Consider the following 22,766-nt stretch of genomic DNA (forward strand, 5'->3'; position numbering starts at 1 on the left):
AAAATAGGATATTATCTCCATTTTCTCTAAGATAGAAAAATCATTGACTAACATTTGATGTCTGTAATTTTCCCAAAATGTTAAAATTAGGGAGAGCATTCTAGTAATTCATAATTTTGAACAGAGAAAGGCATAATCTTAAAATAAATTAAACTGATTAAAATTGAATTTTCTCCTGAAATGTTCCAAGATTAGAAGATTGGATAATTAAAATACATTCAAATCCCTGAAACGTGTAGTTCAAATGTGCTGTAAACTGGCCGTTCAATTCTTAGCCCATTAATGCAATGGTTGCTTTTAACCACAGACTGCCTACTTCAATTTACTTCCACCTCATTGAAGTTGATAGAACATTATATTTCCCCGTACAACTTACTAATGCAATCTGTCCAAGTGTAACAGGAATGAACTCAGTGCAAAAGGAACACAGAACCTTTACAGCAGCATCAACAGAATGTTGATTGAGATTGAGGTTGAGGAGAAGAGTGAGCAGCTCCCTAATCAAAGGCAGTTTGTCCTGGACATTTCACTATTGCAGAACTTAAGTGAAACACAGAAGGGTAACATATAAATGCAGCAGGTAATCAGGAAGGCTAATGGAATATTAGCCCTTATCTCAAAAGATTTGGAGTATAAGATTACAGACTATATTGATATCCATGACATGTGAAGCACCAGGGCCAGTTTTAAGATTAAAATTAACTTTCTGGGAAAGATTTCTGATGCATTTGAGACCAGTATGGAATTTTGTATAATCTATGTCTCAAGGTCGCACAAACAAAGTAATTATCAAAGCAAACTAGACATGAATATGGATGTCACAGTGTGACTAAAGTGTTTAAAACCATCAACAAATCTGAATGCAGCATTCATAATTGATGCGCAATTCAATAACCAATTTAACCTTTTAGGTGTTAAGGAGTTGTTTGAAATCCGATTTTCGGTTAAGAGCAAACACACTATCAAGCATCAAAAGTCTTCACCCTTCACCTGTAACCATCATTGATTAAATAACGAAATTGATGAATTTGCAGGAAAGTGGTGTACTCACGTTGTTCAACGTGACTTTATTTTTGTCACGTTTCTGAAGGTGGCTGGTCAGATGGTAGAGGACAGTTCTGCCCTGTTTACGTGCAACACTAAAATGGGACCCACTACTCTTTTTGTTCTTCCGCTTTCCTTCTGTTGAGAAGAATGGAGTCAGAGAAAAAAACAAATCCCAGACAATATAAATGCTAATGCAAGGGAAGACAAAAACAAAAACTAAAAACATCCTCTCCAGTGGGTCTTTTTAATTGCTCTTTCATGAGGTTATCCAGAGTGGCTTGAGGAAATGCCACAAATATCCAGGATAGATATGAATGAATACGACCATTGACTTTCTTAGCTCATCCTTTCAAAAAGACACCGCAGACCACCAATGTTAACACTGAACTCTGATTTAATGATTTCAGTGCTTCACTGTGCTACCTAGTGGTCCATTGCAAATATTGATTACTTTGTTCAAAGAAGAAATTCATAGTGCCCGTTCTTAGGTAACCTTTCATTTGTCTGAACCATGAACCTTTCATTACTGTTGTTGTTTAGTTTGAAGTTAACCTTGTCTACACTCTTTCGTCCCTTACACATTTCTTGATTGCCCTTTCTGAAGTTTCTCTTGTCTTCCTCATATCATTACTTTGATGCTAATTGATTTTAAGCTTGCCATATGCTTGCTGGTAATGAATTTTCTATAATCTACGTCTCAAGGTAGTACAAACAGAGTAATTATCAAAGCAAACTAGACATGAATATGGATGTCACAGTGTGACTAAAGTGTTTAAAACCATCAACAAATCTGAATGCAGCATTCATAATTGATGCTCAATGCAAGAACACAAGTTAAGCTTTTAGGTATTAAAGAGTTGTTTAAAATCATGATTTTTGAAGTCCCATATAAAACCAATAACATTATAGAGATGGACCATTGTACTTCAATCAAAGCTGTTTCTCTTCCACCGTAAGTGGGAAGTGTTACATTACTTTTAAGCAAGTTGATAGTATTGACTTCAGAAAAAAAAGCAAATGACTTTTCCCTTAGTCATGGATTTCAATTATGTGTTGAATAAAGACCTGGAATATATTTGCTAATATCAGTCTGTGTTGAGAACATAAAGTTGAGTTCACCTTTGCAAAATCAAGGTTTCTTCCAAATTTCAGGAGACAGGCTAAGAGGTTGCAAAACTTGCAAGTAATGAATAAGAGTTATAGTTAATCATTTGGAAGAATAAAGATTGAAAGACTTGCACTTATATCAAGCTTTTCCTGACCACTAAATGACGTAAAGTGCTTCATAGCCAATGATATATTTTTGCAATGTACCACTGTTGTAATGCAAGAAACAACACAGTCAATTCACACATAAAGAGTATCCTCTAATTACAATGTGATAATGTCCAGATTTTTTTTTATTGAGGGATGAATATTGTCCTGAGGATACTAGGGAGAACTCCCCACCCCCTTTTCTTTGAAACAGTGTATGATATTGATTTTTGAGGTGAGGGATTTATTTTGTAAAGAATGGTTGAGCAGGTTAGGCCTATATTCATTAAAGTTTAGAAGAATGAGTGTTGACCTTTATTGAAGCAAAAGATTCTGAAAGATACTGAGAGGATGTTTCCCATCACAAGGGAATCTAGAATTTAGAGTATTCTGAACAATTCTGGGCCCCATATCTCAGGAAAGATGTATTGGCCCTGGAGCGGGACCAGAGGAGGTTCACGAGAATAATCCCAGAATGAAAGGATTAACATATGAGGAACAACTGAGGACTCTGGGACTATGTTCAATGGAGTTTAGAAAGCTGAAGGGGATCTGACTGAAATTTGTAGACTACTGAGAAACCTGGACAGAGTGGACATTGGGAAGATGATTTCATTGGCAGGAGAAACAAGGACCCAAGGGTACAGCCTTAGAGTAAAGGGAAGACTCTTTAGAACAGAGATAAGGAGAAACCTCTTTAGCCAGAGAGTGGTGAATCTGTGGAATTCATTGCCACAGAAGGGTGTGGAGGCCAGGTCATTGAGTATATTTAAAACAGAGATAGATAAGTTCTTGATTGCCATGGCGATCAAAGGTTACAGGGAGACAGTGGGAAAATGGGGTTGAAAAACTTATCATACATGATTGAATGGCAGAGTAGATTTGATGGGTTTAGTGGCCTAATTTCTGCTCCTTTGTCTTATGGTCTTATAGAAGTATACAGGCCTAAATTCAAAATATGAGGCCTCCCATTTGAGACAAAGACAAGGAGGAAACTTTTCTGTCAGAGAGTTGTTAGTGTATGCAATTCACTCCCCCAGACATCAGTGGAGGTTGAGTCATGGAATGTATTCAAATCCATTTTAGATAGATTTTTGATTGACAAGGAGTTAAGTATTATAAGGCATAAGGTAGGAGAATGGAGGTAAGGTTCCCATCAGATCAGCCACAATGTTATTGATTGGTGGAATGGGCTCAAGGAGGGACTGGCTAACTCTTGTTTCTATTTCCTATGTTCTTATGTTCATCTGAGATATGGCAAAAAAATTACAAAGAATAAAATTCATCCTTGACTGCTCATACTGAACTCCATTCTCTTGCAGCTCAATCCACATTGAATTGTTGCAACGTAATAGAAAATACCACAGTGACTGCTGTGGTGAAATTATTCCTTACAACATTAACAAACCAAATTTCTTAAACTGATATTTTAATGGAGATGTTAACACTAGCATGTTATAATATTGGATACATTCTGAAAAATTCATTAAATGTTCAAACCTTATTGTAAAATTCCACTCCCCCAAGAGTCAAATAAACGTTAAGGATGTCATTGAAAGAAAAAGAATATTCAATTGAATTCATGGTACTCTCTAGTATCCTTTGACTTTCACAGTCTATTATTAATTCCAAGTATCTCGGTAGTTAGGGACAGATCACATTGTAGCACTACTTGTTGATGTTGGGACCTGTGAACTGCCACAGAATGGTGTTGAAAATGTAGTCTTAAAATCACCACACTGTGTATGCTGTTCCACAATCTGCAAGTACCATTTTGGAAGTGATAGTTTCAAAGTGGTCCTGGAATTTTGTTTTAAATTAAAAATGATAATTGTAGCACAGTTAAAATAAAAATTAGAACAAAAACAAAGTTCTTTGACCAAGAAACTTTCAGAAAGTCAACTTTATAAATATTTTAATATTTGGAGCCTTGAAATAACAGAACAAAGCATTCAACTATTCTGAAACTAGCCATAATTTGGGAGGAGGGAGATGTTTGGTATAATTTAAAATGGATTGACAACATTATCAAGATGTGGATGTTATCACAACATAAATAATATCAAGTTCTAGTGAGTTTTGAGAAGATTTGTAGCTCAGATTGAGGTTCGGTATGTATGTTTGTTCGTTGAGCTGGCAAGTTCATTTTCAGACATTTCATCACCATACTAGGTAACATCATCAGTGAGCCTTGAGTTTTGCTTGTTGTCTGTATGGGGTATTGCAAGTTCATTAGCTGCTGTTTTATGGGGTTGGTGGGATTGTGGGCTATCATGACTTGGACCCCATTTACCACCCTCTGAAAAAAAGAACAGGAAAAGACATCACCACAGGAAGTGACATCACCAACCCAAGGAAACTTAAATACATAAACTGAAAGTGGGTCACTAACACGAGTGCTTCACTGGAGGCTCACTGGTGATATTACTTAGTATGGTAACAAAACATCTGAAAATGAACTTGCCAGTTCAGCGAGCAAAGTTACATACAGAATATCAAGTTCTGTTTCGATGTATAATCCAATGTGATATCCAGTACCATCTCTACTTATCATATTTATTGCAATAACTGCACAGAGGCCAGCATCCTGTCACCAAGTCACCCTTTATTTACTTGAGCACAGTACAACGGCTGTAGCCAACCAATTGTGAGTCAGTCCCCTGAACTGAAAAGATTCTCAATCTTCTGTTTTTCTTTCCTGTTTATATTATTTCATTAAACAGTACAAGTTACAAACAAACAGTTAACAATGAACAGCAGTTTACAAGAAACAGCAATTTACAGGGAAAGGGGTGGCGAAATCCCCTGTTTATTTTTTTTTCTTTTTTCTTTTTTTCTTTTTTTTTATCTACAGTGAAAGACACAAAGTGCACGAATCTTTATTCAATGCCCTGTTTATATTGGTCAGCCAGGGCTTTCTGATTGGCCCAGGTTACCAACCCCAAGTAAAGACCTCATAGTCAAAGACATCCACCTGGTTCCAAAGACTACATTTATCTTAATGGGAGAAAAAATTCAAATTTTACCAGAAAAAAGTATCATTCCTAAGAGTATTGAATTGATTGCTGTAAGATTAGTCAAAAACCAAAACCTTTGTATATTCTTGGGGTTTATTTTTCTTTAATTCCAGGGGGAGTGGAATTGTGCATTAACCTTTGTATAAAATCAAACAAACAATGTGCAATCATATCAAGTTCCATTACTGCCTTTACCTTCTTTCCCATCTCCTGGGTGGTTAATGCCTCGGGTATCGGTGACATCCTTAAAGGAAACCAGGAACAGTACAACCTCCCCCTTCTCATTTTTAATGGGTACAATGTCAAGCAGACACCAAAATGCAGTGCCTGTGAGCGAAGAGCAGAGAAAACGACAATGAACAGGTTCATGAAATTTTGTCTTCTGAAGATAGCAATATGCATTGAACAACCTTCCAGGGATATGTCAGAAATATCTATTTTTCTTATGATAAAGGAGCCTATACAAAATATTGTCTTATGTATTCCATCCCAAATTGTATTTATCCCATAATTATAACATATTAAATGATTTAGTGTAAGTCATCCATAAATGTCACATCAATTCAGATCAATGACATCCTTTAAAGATTTTCCCTGGAGTGAAACAGCTTCCTAAATAGGTCTAATTAGTTCCATCGCTGTCCCGCTGACTTCCTACAAGTTGCAATTGTAACCTACTCCTCTGTATTGAGGGAAAGGATATTCACTAGAAAATAGTGGCTTTCTTCCTTAAATACACAGATCAAGATTCAACCATTTCACCTGTTTGCTATTTTAAACAGAGATTTGCGAGGGGAAATTAATTGTGGCTTTTCCACCATGTTAACAGAGTAAGAAGGGAATTCAGGGTCTTAGGGAGGCCCATGAATGGATATACTTTAAATCTTCTTGTGGAACCAGAATACATAGAAGTCCCCTGCTGTAGGTTTGGACTCCTTCCCCAATCGCAAAAACCCATACATCATCTTTCCTGGGGTCATGATTTGGAGGTGCCAGTGTTGTATTGGGGTGGACAAAGTTAAAAATCACACAACAGCAGGTTGTAGTCCAACTGGTCTATTTGGAAGCTCTAGCTTTCAGAGCGCTGATCCTTCATCAGGTTGTTGAACTATTCCCTGGTGTTGTGTGATTTTCAAGTATTTCCTGGGGACATACGTGACTCTATCAATCATTCTTATAGTGCGCAGTTGTGGCCTCATGGTGGCCAGTGACTGTTTCCAAAGGGCATAGAATGCAAAGAGCAAACATAAAAAGTAGGTTCTAAAATAAGGAAGATGGTTTGAATTAAACAAAAAAAACCAAGATTGAACAAAAAGAGATTATTTTGTCCGGTTACCAAGTAGGTGAAGAAGGATTATCCGTTAAAATGACCACAGCTGGAGTTAGAAAAGAGTTTGGATGAAATGCTTTTGGAACAGGGTTTTTGGAGCACAGGGAGTGATTGTGCTGAAGACCATTTTATTTAAGGAACAATAACAGAAATATAAAAGGGAAGAAAGCAGGGAAACAAGATTAGTACCGGTACATTAATAAAGAATCTGCACAGACATGGTGGACTTCCTCTTTGCTGTGGTACATAGCTATCCTAGCTACTTAATAGATAAAAGATTTGGTTTATTTGTTTAGTTTGGTTCAATAAATATCAAACTAATCAAATCGGAATGTTAAAAAATGTGAAACAAATAGTCCCTCATAAACAAGTATAGCCTTACAGGAGGCACACAGTGTTGATAACTCTGAAAACATACTCTGTCTCCCACCATCAATATTTCCATTACAATTCTTGTTGATTCTAGAATTGTAAAAATGTTAAATATTTATCTTGTATTCTTGTTTGCTCATGTACAATACAGTTGATTGAGTTCAATGAATCAAAGTAACTTTGGCTTTTGAGATAAGACAGATTGAGCAGTTTAGGAATTTAGAAGATTGAAAGGAGACCCAATTGAGGTAAATAAGATGCTAAAGAGGATTGACAATATAGATGCAGAAAGGATGTTTCCTCATTTGGGCAATCTATAATGAGGGGTCATAGTTTTAGGTTCACTATGATTGTGAACTATAGTAAATGACAGATTCTCATTATATTACAAGGTAAGGATAGATTTTGCAGTAAAGCCTGCTTACGTTGAATACATTGTTTCAGAAAAAAATTCCTTGCAGAAATCCCTTTTGTCTCTATCCCACTGGAAGCTGCCTAATAAAATGAATAAAATGTTTGAATGAACTGCAGAAGTCTGGATGTACTCATCGAATTAAGTGTTGTTTTGCCTCACTGAAGTCCCTTTTGCCAATATCTGTGCTGAGCTCTTTTTCCAAGCATTTTGACAAGGCGTGAAAATTACTTTGTACTTTAAGTGATACAGTGATGTTTCAGAGTCTTTTTCACCTCATTGTGTTTTGGAACGCAAGTCTTTTGGCAGTCAATGTAAAGATTGCTGCTGTTTACGTGTGAAAATGCCTTATAAGGTATTAATACGCAAGTTTTGTGATATTTACAATTTACTCATGTTTTAGCGCTATGCAAATCTATTGGCTAAAACTCTGGTACTATGAATAATGAAAACACCACCTCAAAAGAAACCCATTTTTTCTCCTTCTGACAAAATGGAAATAATTGCAATGCTCAAAAGTTTCCTAGGTTCCAGAGTGAAATCTGTAAATAATTTGATGCATCTCAACTTTTTTATTTTAAAGTTGAATGCATCTTTATTGTTAAGAAGCAGTGGAGTAGGTTAAAATGCAGAAATGTTTTTAAAAGAATTTTATTTGAAAATCAGTTTGTATTGTTAAGTTTTGACCAAAATTAATGTGACACATAAAATGGATAAAATAATCAAACTGTTGAATTAATAAAGATGCTGGAAATACTTAGCAGATCCGACAGAAGTTCTGGTGAAAAGTCATTGACATGAAACATTAACTTTGTTTCCTTTCCACAAATGGGGTGGCACGGTGGCTCAGTGGTTAGCACTGCAGCCTCACAGGTTCGATTCCAGCCTCGGGTAACTGACTGTGTGGAGTATGCACATTCTCCCTGTGTTTGTATGCGTTTCCTCCGGGTGCTCTGGTTTCCTCCCACAGTCCAAAAATGTGCAGGTCAGGTGAATTGGCCATGCTAAATTGCCCATAGTGTTAGGTGCATTAGTCAGAGGGAAATGGGTCAGGGTGGGTTACTCTTCGGAGGGTCAGTGGGGACTGGCTGGGCCAAAGGGTCTGTTTCCATACTGTAGGGAATCTAATCAAATCAATTCTACATGACCTCTTGAATATTTCAAATATTTGCTAAAATACTTCATATTTCCCGATTGGTTTATACAGTTGTATGAATAAAATCAGTTCGCAAAGTATAATTCATTTAACAGCTTCTTGTCTGTTGAAAATGTCAAGAGAAAAAGTGTCGCTCTGACATCTCTGAAGGATGCAAGAAGCACCATAACAACTTCTGGGACAGCACAAAAATTCTGGGGTTAAGGGTAATTTATTAGCTTGGTTAATGGATTGGCTAACCAACTGAAAGCAGAAAAATCAGGGATAATTGCTCCTTTTCTGATTGGCTAGACATAATTAGTAGGGTTGAAAAGGGTGGCACTGGAAAAGCATAGCAGGTCAGGCAGCACCTGAGGAGCAGGAGAGTTGACATTTTGGACCGCAGTCCTGCATCAGCAATGCCTGAAACTTTGACTCTCCTGCTCCTTGGATGCTGCCTGACCTGCTGTGCTTTTCTAGCACCACCCTTTCTGACTCTGATTCTCCAGCGTCTGTGGTCCTCACTTTCTCATAATTAGTAGAGTGCCTCAGGATTTGGGTCCTCGGGCCCCAACTAATTATAATCTATATTAATGACTTTGATGTCAGGATAGAAAGTTCCATAACCAAATTTGCAGATGACATTAGAAGAGATGTGAAAGTAAATTGCAATAAAGAAATAAGCAATTTATAAATGGGTATATATAGGTTAGGTGAATGAACCACACATTGGCAGATGAAGTTTAATGTGGATAAATGTGAGGTTATTCATTTTGATCAGAGGAATAGAAAGGCAACTTATTATTGAAATGGAGAGAAACTTCAGAGTGCTTCAGTGCAGAGGGACCTGGGTGTTCTTGTTCATGAATTGCAGAAAGCTAGAATGCAGGTAAAGCAGGTAATAAGGAAGACAAATGGAATTTTGGCATTTATTACAAAAGGAATGGAGTATGAAAGCAGGGGAGTGTTGCTTAACTGTACAAGGCATTAGTGAGACTAAACCTTGAGTATTATGGACAATTTTGGTCCTTTTATGTGAGATGGGATGCAATTGTATTGGATCCAGTTCAGAGAATCACTAGATTGATTTAGAGATGAGGGGTTTGTCTTATGAAGAGATAAATGGGAGGAGATCTCAAAGTGACCACACAAGTAGATGGCTGGTAAAGATGGCATATGGCATGCTTGCCTTTATTTGTTGGGGAATTGAGTACAAGAAATCATGATGCAGCTTTATAAGACTCTGGTTAAGCCATACTTAGAGCATTGCGTTCTCTTCTGGTCGCCACATTACAGGAAGGATTTGGAGAGGGCGTAGAAGAGGTTTACCAGGTTGCTGCCTGGATTATAGAGTATGAGCTAGAAGGAGAAACTAGAAAAACTCAGATTGTTTTCTCTTGAATGGCAGAGGCTGAGGGTACACTTGATCAAAGTCTATAAAATTATGAGATGCATAGATAAGGTTGACAGTCAGAATGTTTATTCCCACAGGTGGGGTGAAAGGTCTAATACGAGGGGGCATGCATTTAAGGTGAGAGGGGAAAGTTCAAAGGAGATGTGAGGGGCAAGTTTTTCACACAGATGGTAGGAGTTTGGAACATGCTCCTAGGGGTGGTGATTGAGGCAGATATAAGGGCATTTGAGGGACTTTTAGATAAACACATCAATATGCAAGAAATGGAGGGATATGGATCATTGCAGGCAGACGAGACTGCCGGCATGTTCAGCACAACATCACGGGCCAAAGGGCTGCACTGTTCTATGTTCTATCTAACTGAGGAATATAAGATGCTAAAGGGGATTAACAATGTATATGCAGAAAGGATGCTTCCTCATGTGAGGCAATCTATAACAAGATATCATTGTTTTAGGAAAGGTTTAAAACAGATGAGGAGAAATAACTTTTCACAACGAGTTATAAATATATGGAATTTGCTAGCCCAGAGTGTGGTGGATTAGGGCTGGAACATTGAGTAAATTTAAGGAGAAGATAGATTTTTAGTTCGTCATGGGCTGAAGGGCTGTGGAGAGCAGGCAGGAAAGAGTAGTTGAGACGGAGACGAGATCAGCAATGATCATATTAAATAGCAGAACAGGCTTGAGGGGCTGAATAGTCTCCTCTGTTCCTAGTTCTCATGCTGTAACAGGATTCAAAAGTTACAGTTTGCAAATCAATGAGCAGTCAGTGATGGAATAGGTCAATTTGTTTTGGTCAACTCAACTTGAAAATAATATAAATCAATTCAAAAGGGGTTAGGGTAACTAAACATGAGGAGGCCAACTGATCAGGAAAAGCTCAGCGACTAAACATAATAATATTCACTGCAAGAAATTCCTGGAGAAGGAGTGTGATTCAAATCATTTCACATCTTTGAGAAGGTGCCATATAAACATCCATTGAGAAAAGGGGGCAGATTATTGAGAAACTGAAAGCTCTACTTGATTGTTTATTAGACAAGTCAGAAATGGAAGATAATCTACCATCAATTTATTATTGGCAGTGGAGTGGCATGAAGGAAAATGGAGTCCATTATAGGATAATAATGGGCGGCATGGTGGCTCAGTGGTTAGCATTGCTGTCTCACAGCACCAGGGACCTGGGTTTGTTTTCAACCTTGGGTGACTGTCTGTCTGTATGGAGTTTGCACATTCTCCCCCGGTGTTCTGGTTTCCTCCCACAGTCCAAAGATGTGCAGGTTAGGTGAATTGGTCATGCTAAATTGCCCATAGAGTTAGGTGCATTAGTTAGAGGCAAATATGGGGAATGGGTCTGGGTGGTTTACTCTTTGGAGGGTCGTGTAGACTAATTGGGCTGAAGGGCCTGTTTCCACACTGTGTAGATAATCTAATCTAATCATAATAAATGTAGAAACGGGACAATACGGGCTTGATGAGGGTCAATTCCAGAACCACAGTTCTGAAGAAGAATCAAATCAGACTCGAAAATGTTAACTCTGTTTTTATCTCCACAGATGCTACCAGACCTGCTGAGTTTCATTACATAATTTGGAATTCAGATCTCCAGTATCTGAGCAATTTTGATTTTATCTGTAATCCCAGCTAATGCTGTGGGCTGCAAAACAACAAACTGGCTTTGCCAGATGTTGCTCAGTAATATCACTGAAACACAATACTGACACTGCCAAGCACAGGCAGTGAGATTTCGAGAGCCCCACAGGATATCACGAGCCTGTAACCTTTAAACACTTTGACCTTTGAGATGTAAATCAGCAATAAAAATGTTGGAATCTCTACTGAAAAGCTCAAAACTGCTTTATATAAGATTTAAGATTTTGGAAATTTACTTAGGGATGAGAGCAGTGTGGCTATATAATATTCCAGAATGAAAGTGCTTGAATAAAGTATGAATAATTGATAGAACGGTGTTGATCCAACAGCTTTGGTGATTGAGATAAAGGGTTATTCACTTTATCAGGGGATTCTCCTCAATAGGCAGCAGTTATGATCTCAGGCAGATTTACAGTTGTCTGGTATATTTGAAATGTGAAGTGAAAATGGCATTTTCTGGCAATATATGCATGATCGCCTAAAAATGGAGATGCCAATGAAATGTTTTCTTCCCATTAACTTTGCTTGATAGCACAGGTGTAATAAACCGTGCATTATACAAAGAACAACAAAGAAAATTTACAGCCCAGGAACAAGCCCTTCGGCCCTCCAAGCCTGAGCCGATCCAAATGTACTGTCTAAAACTGTCGGTCAATTCCTAAGCATCTTTATCCCTCTGCTCCCCACCTACTCATGCATCTGTCCAAGTGCATCTTAAATGAATCTACCATGCCTGCCTCTACCACCTCTGCTGGCAACGTGTTCCAAATGCTCACCACCCTCTGTGTGAAGTACTTACCGCGTGTATTCCCCTTAAACTTCCCACCTCTCACTTTGAAAGCATGACCTCTGGTTATTGAATCCTTCACCCTGGGGAAAAAGCTTGTCTCTATCCACCCTGTCTATACCCTCATGATTTTGTAAACCTCAATCAGGTCCCCCCTCAATCTCCTTTTTTCTAGTGAAAATAAACTTAACCTACTCAACCTCTTCATAGCTAGCACCTTCCATACCAGGCAAAATCCTCGTAAGCCTTCTCTGCACCCTCTCCAAAGCGTCCACGTCCTTTTCGTAATGTGGCGACCAGAGCTGTCAGTACAGACACAAGCTTTGATATTTATTAAACTCCCTTGGAACATTGACATTAAAAATTTTCTTAACCAGATAAAATGTGGAATAAATTCATCTCAAGGTCTTTGTTTCAAAGGGAATGGTGCATAAAAGTAGGAAGGTTTTTCTGAAACTATACAAGCACTAGTCAGACCACAGCTGAAATACTGTGAATAGTTTTAGGCCCGTTGGCATTGGAAGCTGAGTCCAGATATAGATGCATTTTGTGGAGAGGCTGAATTGCTTTTATACTCATTGGAGTTTAGAAGGATGGGAGGCAACCTTATTAGAACGTATGTAATTCTTAGGGGACTTATCAGGGTAAATGTGGAAAGATTGATTCCCCTTGTGGGGGAGTCTAGGACAAGAGGAAATAATCTCAAAATAACCTTATCCCTTTAAGACACAGCTAAGGAGGAATTTCTTCTCTCAAAGGTTAGTGGATCTGTGTCATTAATTATCACAATGGGCAGTAGAGACTGAGTGATTGTGTAAATTCAAGGCTGAGGTGGACAGTTTTTAAGCAGTAAGGGAATCAAAGACTATGGGAAACAGGCAGAAAAGGAAAGTGGAGATGTGGATGATGAGATCAGCCATTGAAGGCGGAGCAGTTAATGGTCTAAATATCCTACTTCTACTCCCTGTGGTCTGATGAAATGGATGTGACACAAGCACACAACACTCAAAACCAAACATTTACCTGATTTCTTGTAGAATTGCACTTCTCCCTGAAACTCTTGCTTGCTGTCAAGTGCTTTTTCAATCTGCACAAAAACCTGGTCATTAGTCTCTGCTCCATGCAGGAATCGGCACCCACAATTCTTCTGCATGACTTCAGTGCGAGCATAGCCAGTAAGGTCGCAGAATCCATCTGAGCAGTACACAATGGGAAAGCCGCGGTACACCTGAGCATTTGCGAGGATAAAATTGCTGTCTGCGAATACAAAAAGGAAGAGATGAGTTGGAAATGTGATACTGAAAATTGTCTATGATAACTTAATTTCCTAAAAAATACTCACTGTTGGCTAATTAATAAGCATCTCTTCAATATTATTGAGCAGTGATGCTCATTTGAATAATTTAAGATATTTGAGACACATACAACACACAAATATTGAATATTTTATTAGAAACCAAGTCTGTAAATCTATGCACAAAAGCTGGAAATTATGTTACATTTACAAAACACCCATTGTGCAGAAAACTGTGTAGGAGCACTGCTAGTTTTACAACTTACCATCTGAGCAAGCTGACCACAGCAAAGATAATTAATTGACAGGTCAGGAAAGCCCAACGTGGAGGAAACAGGGGCACCACCTGGTAACGCCACTGCGGTTCAAGTTAACCACTGTGTGAGACAGGTTCAAATCCCACCACAGCAGAGGTGGAGCTTAAACTTAACTAATAAACCTAGAGTTAAAAAGCCAGTGATGGTGCCATGAAAACATTATCAAAAATCATAAAAAACCATCTGTTTACTCCTTCCCTTCAGGAAAGTAAATCTGCTGTTCTTGCCTGGTCTGCCTGTATGCAGATCCACAGCAATGTGGTTAACTTTTAACACAATTCGGAGATGATCCAGCAAGCTATTCACTTTAAGGGCAATTTGGGATAGGCAACAAATGCTGGCCTTACCAGCAATGCCAACATCCAATGAAAGAAGAACGCAAGAATCCATTATGACTGCCCAACAATATGATGGCAAGAATAGAATATCTTTAGACTTTCATGATCCTGTGACAGCTGCTGCGGTCTGGTGAGAAATAATTTCATGCTGGGGCTTGATTCACAACCGGCCTACAACAATCTGAAGTCCAAAAGTACAGCAGGTCAGGCAGCATCCGAGGAACAGGAGAGTTGACGTTTTGGGCATAAGCCCTTCATCAGGAATTGGGGGGTGGGAGGGAGGGGGGAGGTGGTGGAGGGGAAGGGGGCTGCGAGATAAGTAGGAGGATGGGGGTGGAGGTGAGTTAGCTGGGAAGGTGAGGGATAGATGCAGATGGAGGGTGATGGTGATAGATCAAGGGGAGGTTGGCGTGGTTAGGTGGGAAGGAAGATGGGTGGGTAGGAGAGGGCAGTGCTGAGTTGGAGGGTTGGATCTGGGATGAAGTGGAGGAGGGGAGATGAGGAAACTGGTGAAGTCAATGTTGATGCTGTGTGGTTGGAGGGTCTCAAGGCGGAAGATGAGGCGTTCTTCCTCCAGGCGTCGGGTGGCTTGGATGTGGCAGTGCAGGAGGCCCAGGACTGGCATGTCCTTGGTGGAGTGGGGGTAGGGAGTTGAAGTTCTCCTAGTCATTACAATCTGAAGTGTGCCCCCCAAACCCCCACATCCCCACCATAGATTGTCTGATGACGTTTCAAAAGAAATTTAATAAGTAAGGATCCATTTCTCCAACAACATTAATTCCTTTCAAGGTCAAAACAGCGATATGTTATTTGGAGTTGCACCAATCTGATGCATTTTCCAAAGTGAAGCTACAAGATGCATGGAATATCAACAATGTTACTTAGCTAGGTTATTTTGATCATGTCTTAATCATAGTTTTAAACTGAACAGGTCCAATTACTGCATGAATCAGAGCTAAAAACAAAACAATTTGGAAGCATTAGCAGTCATTTTGAGTTCGGATGTGACAGAAAACAGGTTTTTAGAAATCAGGGCTGGATTTTTATGGACCTCAGAAGAAGAAATGGAGGAAGTAGGAGACAAAATGTGGTGTACTGCTGGGGGCACCATATCTGCCTCCTGTCCTGCATGAAGATGTATTACCAGTAGAAGGTGAGTGGTTGGAGGATTTCCTCACTTCTGAACAACTGATGCCCCAACTGATGACCATCTAAGGTCACCGCTGAGACTTTTCTACAGGCAGGAAGGCCAGCACCGTGACTTTAGACTGCTGGGTAAATCCTGGAGAGTGTGTCACCAGTAAGGGGTGTGGGTATTTGGAGTTAATTCACCCCACCTTGCTCTAATGACTCTGGCTCCCCACCACACCCCTTTTCTCCTGGGCTTTCCAATTTGGTCTCAGAAAGACTGCTGATTTGCCTTTTTATTCCGTACTCTACTGGTGTCTCCTCTTTGGGATTGCCTGCAGTCCCAGTAGTGGCCACTGCTCCCTGTGATGCTGCAGGGATAGGAAGCTGCTGCCCCTTTGATTGGACAATAGATTGCTGGGGCAAGACCTCCTTCCAATTGGAATTGGAAAATCCACCTGAAGCCCACTAATGGTTCTATGATTCTAAATGGATGCAGGTGAGCCGGTCCAAGGAATGCAGGACTCACCACCAACGTTGGGAGGTAGAGACCTTGTCCAGGGAAAAATTTTGTCTATCTGCTAATTGTGCACTTTATCCAATTTTCATATACACTGAAGGAAAAGATTCAGCCAATTCACAACCACACCCAAACTCAAAAATCAGTTCAATACCCTAAATTCCCATATTGGTTTAAAACACAGTAACAGCACCAATTTAAGTCTAGAAAATAACATGTTGAATTGGAACAAACAGTGGAAAGTCGCAGGAAACTTGTCTTCTTAAAAGAAAAACAATCACTCTTACATCACTCCGATGTAGAATTTACATAATTCTAAAGTTTAAGATTGGACCTTGTATCAGGACCACTTTTCAGAGATTATCGCAAAACCGTTTGGTGCTCTGCTCCTGACCAACATTCTTTAGAGATTGCACCACACAAAATAAAAGAGATTACTAATCTGAATGACATCTGTGGGGCACAGGTGTAAGAATTATTTGTTTCTCTCCAAAACGTTGTTCAGTGTGAAATAAAGATTAGAGATGCTTTGACATAATAGACAAGAGCAAACATTATATTAAGCGTAAAGGCATTCATACAGTTCAGTGGTGCATTAAATTTGTTTTAAAAAAATTAAAAAGAAGCCAAGTCTCTGCTTCTACATTGGAAATATAGTAGTTAATGTCAATCTTCAATTCTGTCATGGCATTGGATAATAGGCTCTCTTTTTACAGGGTAAGATTGAGTTCAAGCCATATTCCAGCACTTGAGGTAAAGCTAAATGCTGATATTCAATGTAGTACTGAGGGAGTGCTGTGCTGTCATTCAGATGAGACACTAATCTGAGGCCTAACCCATTTCCTCAGATGAATGTAAGAAATTGCATGGTTCTGCTTCTGAAGGAGTTATCTCCAGTGACCTGCCTAATAAGTATCTTCCAATCAGCATCAGAAAAATGGCTATAGGTCATTGTCACATTGCTGTTTGTGGCAGTTTGCTGGGTAAAGATTGGTGCTGTGATTCCAACATTACAACAGTGATTAGAGTGCAAAAGTACTTCATTAGCTGGGATGACTGATGCCTACTGAGAAAAGTTGCTATGTAAATGCAAGTATTTTTATACTCTGCTTATTTGCAATCTGGCTTCATTGTCTGCATTCACACCCAGAAGTGGACAGAATCAGCATGCCAACCATAACCATCTCTAGTAACACATTAAACACTAGCTAATACGTTGCAAAAACAACACCAACGGACAATCTCTCCATCTGTCCTTACCCAATCTCCAGGAAATACCTGGCAGGGAATGGCCTTGCAACATTGGAAAATCTGCATTCATTACCAATATCACACTACAAAAGCATTAAATATGAGCTATGCACTGTGCAGATTATGGTAATAAACGCTTTTACGTTGGTCTGGAGTTATTGGCACTGATGGTAGAGGCTCCAACATTCTTTTCATCAACAGGAATATCTCCTGCTGTTGACAACTTATCATTAGAAAGTTTTGGAAGAATCTACAAGTTGATAAGCTGGTCGTGAAATGGACACATCTTCCTTGGTCATCATTAATAACAGGCTAGGACTCGAATCTGGAATTCATGGCTACACGATAAGCCACAAGTCTTCCAAAAAGAAGGGGGGGTGTCTTAATGCAATTATATAGGACGTTGATGAGACAGTGTCTGGAGTATTATGTGCAATTTTGACCTCCCCATCTCAGAGAATATATACTTGCCATAGTAGGAGTGCAGCAAAAGTTCACCAGAAGAGTTTGCCCTAATTTTCAAAGCTCATGAACAGCAGCAACTTCCAGAAATGGAGGTCAATGCCAATGCTGGTTATCATGTGAGGAACATTGGCATGGTTTTGTGCACAGCACAGAGAGAACATTGTTCACTAGGCTGATACTGGGAATGACAGGACTGTCCTGTGAGGAGAGGTTGGATTAACTGGGCCTATGTTCACTAGAGTTCAGAAGAAAGAGAGAGGATCTGATTGAAACATATAAAATTCTAACAGTGTTAAACAGACTAAATACAGGGAGGATGTTTTCCTGATCATAGTTTCAAAATAGGCCATTTGGAGGTGAGGTTAAAAACAATGACTGCAGATGCTGGAAACCAGATTCTGGATTAGTGGTGCTGGAAGAGCACAGCAGTTCAGGCAGCATCCAAGGAGCTTCAAAATCGACATTTCGGGCAAAAGCCCTTCATCAGGAATAAAGCTGAAGCGTGGAGAGATAAGCTAGAGGAGGGTGGGGGTGGGGAGAAAGTAGCATAGAGTACAATGGGTGAGTGGGGGAGGGGATGAAGGTGATAGGTCAGGGAGGAGAGGGTGGAGTGGATAGGTGGAAAAGGAGATAGGCAGGTAGGACAAGTCCGGATAAGTCATGGGGACAGTGCTGAACTGGAAGTTTGGAACTAGGGTGAGGTGGGGGAAGGGGAAATGAGGAAACTGTTGAAGTCCACATTGATGCCCTGGGGTTGAAGTGTTCCGAAGCGGAAGATGAGGCGTTCTTCCTCCAAGCGTCTGGTGGTGAGGGATCGGCGGTGAAGGAGGCCCAGGACCTCCATGTCCTCGGCAGAGTGGGAGGGGGAGTTGAAATGTTGGGCCACGAGGCGGTGTGGTTGATTGGTGCGGGTGTCCCAGAGATGTTCCCTAAAGCGCTCTGCTAGGAGGCGCCCAGTCTCCCCAATGTAGAGGAGACCGCATCGGGAGCAACGGATACAATAAATGATATTAGTGGGTGTGCAAGTAAAACTTTGATGGATGTGGAAGGCTCCTTTAGGGCCTTGGATAGAGGTGAGGGAGGAGGTGTGGGCGCAGGTTTTACAGTTCCTGCAGTGGCAGGGGAAAGTGCCAGGATGGGAGGGTGGGTTGTAGGGGGGCGTGCTCTTGACCAGGTAGTCATGGAGGGAACGGTCTTTGCGGAAGGTGGAAACGGGTGGGGAGGGAAATATATCCCTGGTGGTGGGGTCTGTTTGGAGGTGGCGGAAATGTCGGCGGATGATTTGGTTTATGCAAAGGTTGGTAGGGTGGAAGGTGAGCACCAGGGGCGTTCTGTCCTTGTTACGGTTGGAGGGGTGGGGTCTGAGGGCGGAGGTGCGGGATGTAGACGAGATGCGTTGGAGGGCATCTTTAACTACGTGGGAAGGGAAATTGCGGTCTCTAAAGAAGGAGGCCATCTGGTGTGTTCTGTGGTGGAACTGATCCTCCTGGGAGCAGATCCGGCGGAGGCAGAGGAATAGGGAATACGGGATGGCATTTTTGCAAGCAGACCGCGCCTGGTGCTCACATTCCTAGCAGAGCTCTTTAGGGAACATCTCTGGGACACCCGCACCAATCAACCACACCGCCCTGTGGCCCAACATTTCAACTCCCCCTCCCATTCTGCTGAGGACATGGAGGTCCTGGGCCTCCTTCACCACCGATCCCTCACCACCAGACACCTGGAGGAAGAATGCCTCATCTTCCGCCTCGGAACACTTCACCCCCAGGGCATCAATGTGGACTTCAACAGTTTCCTCATTTCCCCTTCCCCCACTTCACCCTAGTTCCAAACTTCCAGCTCAGCACTGTCCCCATGACTTATCCGGATTTGTCCTACCTGCCTATCTCCTTTTCCACCTATCCACTCCACCCTCTCCTCCCTGACCTATCACCTTCATCCCCTCCCCCAAATACCCATTGTACTCTATGCTACTTTCTCCCCACCCCCACCCTCCTCTAGCTTATCTCTCCACGCTTCAGGCTCACTACCTTTATTCCTGATGAAGGGCTTTTGCCCAAAACGTCGATTTTGAAGCTCCTTGGATGCTGCCTGAACTGCTGTGCTCTCCCATTTGGAGATGAGATGAGGAAACATTTCTTTACTCAAGTGGTGGTCAATCAGTGGGATTTAGTACTACTGGAGGATGTGGAGGCCAGGTCACTGAGTATATTCAAGAAAGAGACTGATGACCTTTCGATTTTAAATGCATCAAGGGGGTATGGACAGAAAGTGGGAATATAGAGGATCAGCCATGATCATATTGAATTTCAAAACAGACTGAAGGGCCAAATGGCTGACTCCCTGTTCCTAGTTTCTATGTTTCTGCATTTCTTAATGGGTTGAGCATTCAATTGCAAATCATTCCAACACAACCTCGTGGTAGGAAGTAAGGATGAGGAGAGATTCCTGGTCAGGCAAGGTGATGGATAGAAAGTTGGAGCCTTTACCTTTACTCATCATAGTCCCCCACTACAATATGCAGGTAAAAAAGTGTTTTTTGTCATAGCAAGATGACATCCTGAGTGAATTGAAGCACACCAACAGCAAAAGGGTAGGTAATATTTTCAGATTTCTCCAGTATTTTTTAACACTGTTTCAGAATTTTAACAATGACATATATGTGGAATGAACTAAGACCAATTACTAAGCCGATGGGTATGTGGGAGGTGAATAAGCAAACTTAGTTAAAATGACAAATGCCACTGACGTACTCCAGGATGCCCATTATTCAGTGGCACACTGCTTTTGCAGCTGGTTCAGCATCATTTCCAAACATTTTCTTTCCAATGAGGTCAGCAGCATTCAAATAAAAAACTATTCAAAGAAAAGACCACACAATAGAAAACACTCAAATGAAAAACAAAAATTGGGTCAGGCAGGAGGTGATTGATGTTACTGGCTGTGCAGTGGTGCAATGGAAAGATATGTCCTACAAAGGTTCTGGCAGATGATCAAGAGAGCAGATAAATTGAATGTGTGATGGGAAGTCGCAATGCGACTTAAACTATTTACCTACTTTAAACTAATAAAAGTTATGCAAGATGAAACTCCCATCTTCCACCCACCATAAGTATAATCTCATCCAAAACACTGCTGTCCATATCCTAGCTCATGCCAATTCCTACTGAGCCAAGATGTCATCCTCAACTAACTAAATTACTCCCCGCTTACCTCAACTTTAAAAAGCGTAACCTTGTGTGTGAATGCCTCCGTGGCTTCACCCCATCCTTTCTCCGTAACATCCTGTAGAGTTACTAACCTGTGAGATACAAGATTGGACTGTCCTCTTACTTATCCCCAATTACTAGCATCCCACCATAGGTGGTGATCATGGCTGACCATCTATGTCAACGCCATATTCCTAGTTGCTGTCTATGTCCCTTGATACCTTTAAGATCTAAAGATCAATTAATCCCTTTTTAGAATATATCCTGTGACCTGGTATCTACATGTTTTCAGTTGCTTAGGACTATGCTTCAGAATTACCAGCTTCAACCTCTCCAGGTCCTTTCCTCCTTAAAACCTACAGCTTTGACAAAACATTTGGTCCCCTTCCCCAGTTATTGTCTTACGTGGTTTCATGTCAAATCTCAGTTAGGCTTCTGTGAAATGTCTTGGGGGAGTTTGTTTTGTGGGTTTGGATTCCACTTTTGGATCTTATTGAACTTGTGGTCTGGTAAGAAGGTTACCTTTGGTGACTATAGCCCAACTCTTGTGCATTTCTGCAAAACCCAATTTATTTATTTACACTATTATACAAAGTCTATTGTGAGACAGTACACCTCTCTCTGATACAGAATGTTCTTTCTCTATACTTTGAATCTAGCACATAGCTGCCAATTTTGCATAATTGTATACATTAGTATCTCATTCAACTATATGCTTTATGCATTCATGCATTATGTAACGACATGTTGCAAAAGATGTGTTTCTAAGGTCAAGTGATAAGGTTAGTCCTTCTCCCTCCTCATTTCACCAGAATGTATAGACCTGGATCAACATATCTGTAGGTGCACATATTAAAGGTTTCATATTAATTACGCTCTGCCATGAAAAACCTGTTATAATTAATAATTAGAAGCACCATGTTGGGTTCCATTTTAGTTTTGATCTATTCCATGCATCAATAGTGCAAGGATTGTATATCAATACTGGTATTTCATTCATATCACTTTGTGCTTTGTAACTAATGCACTAATTCTCCCATTCCCTTTGCAGTGGTGATGACTGGAAATTGTCCCATTAGCATGATTTGTCTGCTATTTTCAATTTGTTATTGTGGATGAAAATACATTTGATCTCCACACAAGGCAAGTCCTCCTCCTTTTATGAACTTCATAATCATTCGGATCTTGAGAAAGTCCTTCTGCACAATATCTAATCAGATATCAGAGGTAATTGAATTATTCACCTCTGTGATCCCACTGCCAAATGCCAATTCACCATTTCTTTGACTTTGTTTTCTTAGATCATCTTCCCCCACTGTCTTTAACTTTAGTTTCCCAATTCCAGCCACCTGATTTATACATGATCCCCATCCAGCAATAACCTGTTAGACCAAATGTCCCCTTTTTTCTGACCTACAATAGCAATTTCTTTCTATATTATTCACTATTCTTTGCCTTGTCCAATCTTAGGATCAATCTGAGTCCAAAGTTTTCTTGTTGGTCACTGGTGCTTGCAGATTTTCCAGCCTCTATCATCTGCTGGTCTTCATACCCTACTCCTATGTCTGCCATAAACAGTGTGCCAACTGGTCTGGACCTATCACAAAACTCTCATTTGCCTGAACTTTATCTCTTTTCACAATCTCTCTTTGTTTTATTCTTTCCAAATAAGAGGCATTGCTATGGGAAACCATGTGGGTTATGGCTCTGCCTGTCTTTTTGGAAGATGAGTTCATTATCCTAGTCCCAGCCATGGCTCCTTCTTGACTTTCTGGTACCATTGAAAGAGAATCAACTCTCACTGCTGAGCTAATATTCCTT

General features: G+C 40.3%; 1 protein-coding gene across 5 annotated transcripts in view; it reads right to left on the minus strand.

Annotated features, from left to right (window-relative positions):
• kcnh4b (potassium voltage-gated channel, subfamily H (eag-related), member 4b) overlaps positions 1 to 22,766 on the minus strand; it is a 169,610-nt gene that overhangs the window by 89,114 nt on the left and 57,730 nt on the right. For all 5 annotated transcript variants that reach the window (XM_087977817.1, XM_043674963.2, XM_087977818.1 and 2 more), the window contains exons 2-4: positions 13,447 to 13,680; positions 5,514 to 5,645; positions 1,052 to 1,182 (exon numbers count right to left, since the gene is read on the minus strand). In XM_087977817.1, the coding sequence (XP_087833943.1) occupies positions 1,052 to 1,182; positions 5,514 to 5,645; positions 13,447 to 13,680 (497 nt within the window). The remainder of the gene's footprint in view (positions 1 to 1,051; positions 1,183 to 5,513; positions 5,646 to 13,446; positions 13,681 to 22,766) is intronic.

The sequence above is a fragment of the Chiloscyllium plagiosum genome, unplaced genomic scaffold (assembly GCF_037043375.1).
Source record: "Chiloscyllium plagiosum isolate Xiang-an unplaced genomic scaffold, Cpla_swu_hap1 HiC_scaffold_32, whole genome shotgun sequence".
NCBI classification, from domain to species: domain Eukaryota; kingdom Metazoa; phylum Chordata; class Chondrichthyes; order Orectolobiformes; family Hemiscylliidae; genus Chiloscyllium; species Chiloscyllium plagiosum.